This window comes from Labrus bergylta, chromosome 22 (assembly GCF_963930695.1).
Source record: "Labrus bergylta chromosome 22, fLabBer1.1, whole genome shotgun sequence".
In the NCBI taxonomy this organism is placed as follows: Eukaryota; Metazoa; Chordata; class Actinopteri; order Labriformes; family Labridae; genus Labrus; species Labrus bergylta.
This window is the reverse complement of record NC_089216.1, coordinates 610385-619112: the sequence shown is the minus strand read 5'-3', so window position 1 is coordinate 619112 and position 8728 is coordinate 610385. Positions and strand designations below refer to the sequence as shown.

General features: G+C 48.1%; 1 protein-coding gene across 1 annotated transcript; it reads left to right on the top strand.

Moving 5' to 3' along the window:
• Positions 1-485: 485 nt before the first annotated feature.
• Positions 486-8074, top strand: LOC109979800 (serrate RNA effector molecule homolog; the record flags this gene model as incomplete). Its single annotated transcript, XM_065950577.1, is given in 15 exon segments — positions 486-600; positions 1151-1273; positions 1366-1476; positions 1546-1692; positions 1927-1987; positions 2074-2371; positions 4078-4310; positions 4400-4582; positions 4654-4932; positions 5860-5921; positions 6221-6299; positions 6423-6587; positions 6674-6841; positions 7539-7692; positions 7962-8074. Coding segments are annotated over 14 exon segments (2172 nt in total), but the record flags the coding sequence as incomplete, so codon positions are not given.
• Between the last annotated feature and the right edge of the window lie 654 nt (positions 8075-8728).

The following is an 8728-nucleotide window of genomic DNA, read 5'->3' as shown; positions in this document are numbered from 1 at the left end:
AGCTCACAGGTTGTTAGCTCACAGGTTGTTAGCTCACAGGTTGTTAGCTCACAGGTTGTTAGCTCACAGGTTGTTAGCTCACAGGTTGTTAGCTCACAGGTTGTTAGCTCACAGGTTGTTAGCTCACAGGTTGTTAGCTCACAGGTTCAATCAGCTGTTTCTCTCTTTAGTTAACTTGATCACATCTAAAGGTTCAGAGAGTCAAACAGAAACTTTAAGTATTTGTTACACACAGTTCATGTCATCACATCATTAGTTTGAATATAAAGATCTACATCTGTAAAGAATTATCAAAACAAAGTCACTTTAAAGTCTAATCTGTCCCAGAAGGCTCCGGGCCAGCTGATTGGACGATACTCTGACCTGTTTACAATTCACTGAGCAGACTCTTTAATCCAAAGCGACGTACATCAGAGAGTAAGAACAACACAAGAGAGGAACAGTGTGAGTAAGAGCAAACGATCAGCTTTGAGTCTGATTGGACACACAGGTGCTGACAGGAAGTGACCACAGGTGCTGACAGGAAGTGACCACAGGTGCTGACAGGAAGTGACCACAGGTGCTGACAGGAAGTGACCAGAGGCAAAGCACAACATTGAGGGCAGTTCTTGAGAGCTCTAATCAGTATAGAAACCATCTTATAAGTCGTTGTTATCAAACAAAAACCATCGTCATTACCATCATCATCATCAATAATATGGAGACCATCATCATTAAGTTAGTAGGTATTCATGAAAGAGCTGGGTCTTTAGCTTTTTCTTAAAGGTGCAGAGGGACTCTGTAGATCACATGGAGTTTGGAAGTTCATTCATGATACATCATGTAAATGTCACTTCAGCATCATCAATAATCTGGAGACCATCATCATTAAGTTAGGAGGTGTTCATGAGTTTAAAATGCTGCCTTGATACACACAGCGCTCCGCTCAATCCACCGCTGGCTCAGCTGATCCTGTCTCTGTAACGTCTCTGTTACAACCTCTACAGAGGGGGGGAGGGGAAGGGGGGGTTACTTCGCCCCCCCCCCCATTACGCCTCTGTGACGGTCAGATTGAAAGCGAAACGTCACCGGGCGATGGACGCAGCGATCCCCGATCTGTACCGTCTTCACCCTGCAGTCTCACAGACTCACCTGTTTCTTCTTTTATTAGTCCAATGGGGGACAGCGATGACGAGTTCGACAGGAGGAGGCGGGACAAGTTCAGGAGAGAGAGGAGCGACATGGAGCGGTCGAGAGAGAGAGAGGAGAGGAGGAGGGACGACTGGCCCGACAGGTACGCACACACACACACCTGAGCGCACAGACAAAAAACAATGTGTGTGACAGGTGTGTTTAAATATTGTGTGTGTGTGTGTGTGTGATCAGGGACTGGGAGCGTGGCAGAGAGAGGAGGCGGGATTACGATCGTGGTCGCAGAGAGAGGTTTTCTCCCCCCCGACACATCAGCCCGCAGCACAAACGCATGAGGAGAGACTGGTGAGTTTATCGACCCCCCGTCTCATGTGAGTGTTCCCCTTCCTCTTATTAATGTTTTACATGTTGCAGGGACGACCACCGGGGGGAGCCTTACCGCTACGACATGCCGTACGGAGGAGGCGGGGCTCCATTTCCAGGGGCGGGGCCTCAGGGCTGGCATCCGGACCTCCCCCACCACCTCCATCCACATCATGGAGGTCACCCGCTGCAGGGCAGGTGAGCGTGCTCAACGTCACCGCCACAAATCTTCCATCCAGTGGACGAGTTTCCATTTTTTTATGAAGCTGTTGTTGATTATTATGACAAAGATCGTATCGTTGAATCGTTCTGGTTGACCCGGCCCTGTGAGTCATGTCAAAATGGCCGACATGAGGATTAGAGACGATGTTGAATGAACATGTTTCAGTTTAATTTTCTGTACGTAAACTCTTTTTGTAATGTGTGTGTCAGGTTGGGGATGATGGACCCGGACCTCCCTCCTCCCGGTCCTCCCGTCATGAGGAGCTTTAAGGTGAGTGTGCAGTGTGTGTGTTTGGGACGCCGGCCGGTCAAGTGAGGTGTCGTCTGAGCTGTTGGTGTCCGTGCGTCTGTCTGCAGGAGTTTCTGCTGAACATGGAGGACAGCGTGGACGAGACGGAGTCGGTGAAACGCTACAATCAGTACAAACTGGACTTCAGGCGGCAGCAGCTGCAGGACTTCTTCCTCCAGCACAAAGACCAGGAGTGGTTCCGCTCCAAGTACCACCCTGATGACATCACAGCAAAGAAGGCGGAGTCTCTGGCGGCCCTCAAGACCCGGCTGGGCGTCTTCCTCTTCCTGCTCGACAACCACTGGATGGAAAACATGTCCCTTGATATGGAGCACGCCCCCTCTATCATCAAACTGCTGGACGCAGGTACACAGAGAGAGAGAGAGACAGTTAGAGACACAGAGAGACAGACAGGCACGTTTTGGGACATGACTGAGATAAAGCTGAAACTTAAGTACTGAAATTAAGTCCTAAAAACCTGCAGTTCCTCCAGTGTCCACTAGAGTCTGTCTCCTGCAGTGAGTCAGTCCTCATAGAGCTCTATGTTAAAATGTCTAACTTTACAGCTGCAGTTCCTCCAGTGTCCACTAGAGTCTGTCTCCTGCAGTGAGTCAGTCCTCATAGAGCTCTATGTTAAAATGTCTAACTTTACAGCTGCAGTTCCTCCAGTGTCCACTAGAGTCTGTCTCCTGCAGTGAGTCAGTCCTCATAGAGCTCTATGTTAAAATGTCTAACTTTACAGCTGCAGTTCCTCCAGTGTCCACTAGAGTCTGTCTCCTGCAGTGAGTCAGTCCTCATAGAGCTCTATGTTAAAATGTCTAACTTTACAGCTGCAGTTCCTCCAGTGTCCACTAGAGTCTGTCTCCTGCAGTGAGTCAGTCCTCATAGAGCTCCATGTTAAAATGTCTAACTTTACAGCTGCAGTTCCTCCAGTGTCCACTAGAGTCTGTCTCCTGCAGTGAGTCAGTCCTCATAGAGCTCTATGTTAAAATGTCTAACTTTACAGCTGCAGTTCCTCCAGTGTCCACTAGAGTCTGTCTCCTGCAGTGAGTCAGTCCCCATAGAGCTCTATGTTAAAATGTCTAACTTTACAGCTGCAGTTCCTCCAGTGTCCACTACAGTCTGTCTCCTGCAGTGAGTCAGTCCCCATAGAGCTCTATGTTAAAATGTCTTAACTTTACAGCTGCAGTTCGTCCAGTGTCCACTAGAGTCTGTCTCCTGCAGTGAGTCAGTCTTCATAGAGCTCTATGTTAAAATGTCTAACTTTACAGCTGCAGTTCCTCCAGTGTCCACTAGAGTCTGTCTCCTGCAGTGAGTCAGTCCTCATAGAGCTCTATGTTAAAATGTCTAACTTTACAGCTGCAGTTCCTCCAGTGTCCACTAGAGTCTGTCTCCTGCAGTGAGTCAGTCCTCATAGAGCTCTATGTTAAAATGTCTAACTTTACAGCTGCAGTTCCTCCAGTGTCCACTAGAGTCTGTCTCCTGCAGTGAGTCAGTCCTCATAGAGCTCTATGTTAAAATGTCTAACTTTACAGCTGCAGTTCCTCCAGTGTCCACTAGAGTCTGTCTCCTGCAGTGAGACAGTCCTCATAGAGCTCTATGTTAAAATGTCTAACTTTACAGCTGCAGTTCCTCCAGTGTCCACTAGAGTCTGTCTCCTGCAGTGAGTCAGTCCTCATAGAGCTCTATGTTAAAATGTCTAACTTTACAGCTGCAGTTCCTCCAGTGTCCACTAGAGTCTGTCTCCTGCAGTGAGTCAGTCCTCATAGAGCTCTATGTTAAAATAAACATGTTTACAGTCTGGTACCAAAACAGTTTGGGTCTCTGGAGCTCATTTCTCTCTTCACCTGTACGGGCTGAATGTTTATACTACTCACCTGTTTACATTATATTAAGTCTTAAAGGCATGTTTAATTAGGGGGCGTGGCCTCTTTGAGTGACAGGAGGGAGCTTCTAGGTGTCACTTAATCTCTAGCTAATATGAACACTTTTGATGTTGGCAGTGGATTGTGGGTAATGAAGTTCTCACTCCCCTTTTCTCTCTCTCTCGCTCGCTCTCTCGCTCTATGTAGCGGTAATAAAGATGGAGGGAGGGACAGACCTTGACCTGCAGGTCCTGGAGGTACCAACGTCCACTGCAGCGTCCGGGGGGGAGGCCAGCAGCAGCAGTGGAGGAGGAGGAGAGAAGAGTCAGACAGAATCCAGCGGGGGAAACGCGAGTGCTCAGACCAGCTCCGAGTCGACGGGGAGTCGGACAGACGAGACGAAGAGCGGCGAGACGGGCGAGGTGAAAGACTCTGAGAAGGTCAGTACGAGGTCGATGAACTAATAAACTTTTGATTTGAAATGAACCGTCGCAGAGGGAGACACTGTGACGTTCTGTCTCCGTCCCAGGACTGTGACGAAGAAGCAAAGCAGAACGGAGACGAGGAGAAGGATGAGGAAGAGGAGGAGGAGGAGGGAGAGGAGGAGGAGAAGAAGAGGAAGAAGAAGAAGAAGAAGAAGAAGAGGAAGAAGGAGGAGGACGAAGAAGAAGAAGAAGAGGGGGAGGAGGAGGAAGAGGAGACCACAAAAAAAGTGAGTCACTCCTCTGTTCTTCACTGCTCTGAATGATGACAGTGGGTTTAACCCCGCCCCCTTCTTTTCAGGGCAGGAAGAGGAAACGCAGCGTGTCAGTGGACAGCGGCGAGGGCAGCGCCTCGGACTCGGACTCCTCCCACTCTGACGGAGAGAAGGAGGAAGACGAGGAGGAGAAGGAGGAAGAGGAGGAGGATGGAGAGAGTGGTAAGCGGCGGAAAGAGCGGGGGAAGGAGCGAGGGAAGGAGAGAGAGAAGGAAGCTCCTGCCAAGCCCCGCCCCCTCCACCTCACCACATCCTTGTTCATCAGGAGCATCCCCCCCGAGGTGTCCAAGGAGGAGATTACAAATGTAAGAACAAACACACACCTGTACACGAACACACACCTGTACACAAACACACACCTGTACACAAACACACACCTGTACACGAACACACACCTGTACACAAACACACACCTGTACACAAACACACACCTGTACACACACCTGTACACAAACACACACCTGTACACACACCTGTACATGAACACACACCTGTACACAAACACACACCTGTACACACACACACCTGTACACAAACACACACTTGTACACAAACACACACCTGTACACACACACCTGTACACGAACACACACCTGTACACACACACCTGTACACGAACACACACCTGTACACACACACACCTGTACACGAACACACACACCTGAACACACACACCTGTACACACACACCTGTACACACACACACCTGTACACAAACACACACTTGTACACAAACACACACCTGTACACACACACCTGTACACGAACACACACCTGTACACACACACACCTGTACACGAACACACACACCTGAACACACACACCTGTACACACACACCTGTACACACACACCTGTACACGAACACACACTTGTACACACACCTGTACACGAACACACACCTGTACACGAACACACACCTGTGCACGAACACACACCTGTGCACGAACACACACCTGTACACGAACACACACCTGTACACAAACACACACCTGTACACAAACACACACCTGTACACAAACACGTACACACACACTTGTACACAAACACGTACACACACACTAACACACCTGTACACAAACACACACCTGTACACACACACCTGTACACACACACCTGTACACAAACACACCCACACCTACACACAAACACCTGTACACGTACACACACACACACACACACTAACACACCTGTACACAAACACACACTCATACTAACTTGATGGATGTGTTCAGTTGTGTCGCAGGTATCCAGGCTTCCTGCGGGTGGCGCTGTCTGACCCTCAGCCCGAGAGGAGGTGAGTCACTCGGTTTCTCAGCAGGCGCTCCTACAAGCAGAGAGAACTCCCATGATTCCCCACTAGCCTCGACGCCCCCTGGTGGCCGAATCTACATATTGTATCTTTAACTGGTGTCTCCAGCTGACATTTCTGATCATCAGTTTTGACATTCTGCACGTTAATTTACATCCAATAATTAACGGATCATTGGAATAACAAATAAAAAATACATCAGCATGATGAGGAGGCGGAGCTTATGACCTATACTGCAGCCAGTCAGCAGGGGGCGCTCTAAATGTTGTGTGTTTGTGTTTCAGGTTCTTCAGGCGCTGCTGGGTGACATTCGATCGCAGCGTGAACATAAAGGAGACGTGCTGGAACCTGCAGAACATCAGGGTAACACACACACACACACACACACACACACACACACACACACACACACACACACACTAATTATCATATAAGGTGGTGACGACTCTACACCCCCCCACCTCTCTCTCTCTCTCTCTCTCTCAGCTCAGGGACTGTGAGCTCGCCCCGGTGGTGAACAGAGATCTGTGTCGGCGTGTTCGCACCGTTAACGGTCTGACTCACCACAAACCGGTAGTGAGGAACGACATCCGTCTGTCGGCCCGACTCATCCACAGTTTGGACCAGAAGGGGGCGCTGTGGGCCGGAGAGGTACGCTGCTTCTTCTTCTCCTGCTTCTACACATCGTCTGATCGTCTTCATGTTAATCTAAGTGCGTGTGCGTGTGCACGCTGCAGGTGGAGACCAACCCCGTCCTGAAGAACATCACTGATTACCTGATCGAGGAGGTGAGCGCTGAGGAGGAGGAGCTTATGGGAGCGTCGGAGGCCAATGACGATGGGGCAGATGGAAAAGACCCCACTTCTTCTGAGGTTACCGTGGAGACAGATGACAAGCTGCTAAAGGTGGGAAGAGCTCTGAGTGTGTGTGTAGTTTATTTATTGTGTGTGTGTGTGTGTGTGTGTGTGTGTGTGTGTGTGTGTGTGTGTGTGTGTGTGTGTGTGTGTGTGTGTGTGTGTGTGTGTGTGTGTGTGTGTGTGTGTGTGTGTGTGTGTGTGTGTGTGTGTGTGTGTGTGTGTGTGTGTGTGTGTGTGTGTGTGTGTGTGTGTGTGTGTAGTTTATTTATTATCCGAGTGTGTGTGTGTAGTTTATTTATTATCCGAGTGTGTGTGTGTAGTTTATTTATTATCCGAGTGTGTGTGTGTAGTTTATTTATTATCCGAGTGTGTGTGTGTAGTTTATTTATTATCCGAGTGTGTGTGTGTAGTTTATTTATTATCCGAGTGTGTGTGTGTAGTTTATTTATTTATTATATAAATATATTATAATATTATTATTATATATAATATATTATTATTAATAATAATAGTTAATTAATTATTAATAATAATAATAATAACAATTATTATTATGTATTATTGTATACTATAATACCCTAATATGATTTATTATTATAATATTATTATATAAATAAGTATTATATTTATTTATATTATATATTTATACATATATATTGTAGTATGTAATATATATAGTGTGTGTGTGTGGTGTGTGTGTGTGTGTGTGTGGTGAGTGTGTGTGTGTGTGTGTGTGTGTGTGTAGGTTCTGGACCGGCTGCTGCTCTACCTGCGTCTTGTTCACTCTGTAGATTATTATAACTTCTGTGAATATCCTGCCGAGGACGAGATGCCTCATCGCTGCGGGCTGATCCACGTACGAGGACCCCTACCTGTGGCCAAGATCACTGCAGCCGAGGGTACACACACACACACACCACACACACACACACACACACACACACACACACACACACACACACACACACACACACACACACACACACACACACACACACACACACACACACACAACACACACACACACACACACACACACACACACACACTAACACCTTATGAACATGTAATACTCTTTTAGCTGCATTCTCAGTTGAATAAAAGTAGGATGGTGTGAGAAAGGTGATGATGTCATAGAGTGAGCAGGTGCTGTGTTGTGATTGGACAGTGAGTGAACATCAGAGGATGTGTGAGGAGCGTCTGGCTCCGCTGCTCTCTCTGTCGGAGACTCTGAGTGATGAAGACGCAGCCAGGCTGGGGAAGAAGGAGCCGGAGCAGGAGGTGAGACACCTGTCTGTCTGACACCCCTGTCTGTCTGTTACACCTGTCTGTCTGACACCTGTCTGTCTTTGTTACAAATGCCTCTCTCTCTCTCTCTCTCTCTGTCTCTCTCTCTCTGTCTCTCTGTCTCTGTCTCTCTCTCTCTCTCTCTCTGTCTCTGTCTCTCTCTCTGTCTCTCTCTGTCTCTGTCTCTTCTCTCTCTGTCTCTCTCTCTCTCTGTCTCTGTCTGTCTCTCTCTCTCTCGTCTCTCTCTCTCTCTGTCTCTGTCTCTGTCTCTGTCTCTGTCTCTCTCTCTCTCTCTGTCTCTCTCTCTCTCTGTCTCTGTCTGTCTCTCTCTCTCTCTGTCTCTCTCTCTCTCTCGTCTCTCTGTCTCTCTCTCTCTGTCTCTCTCTCGTCTCTCTCTCTCTGTCTCTCTCTCTCTCTGTCTCTCTCTCTCTCTCTCTCTGTCTCTCTCTGTCTCTCTCTCTGTCTCTCTCTCTCTCTCTGTCTCTCTCTCTGTCTCTGTCTCTCTCTGTCTCTCTTCTTCTCTCTCTGTCTCTGTCTCTCTCTCTGTCTCTCTCTCTCTCTCTGTCTCTCTCTTCTCTTCTCTCTCTCTCTATCTCTCTCTCTCTCTGTCTCTCTCTGTCTCTCTCTGTCTCTCTCTGTCTCTTCTCT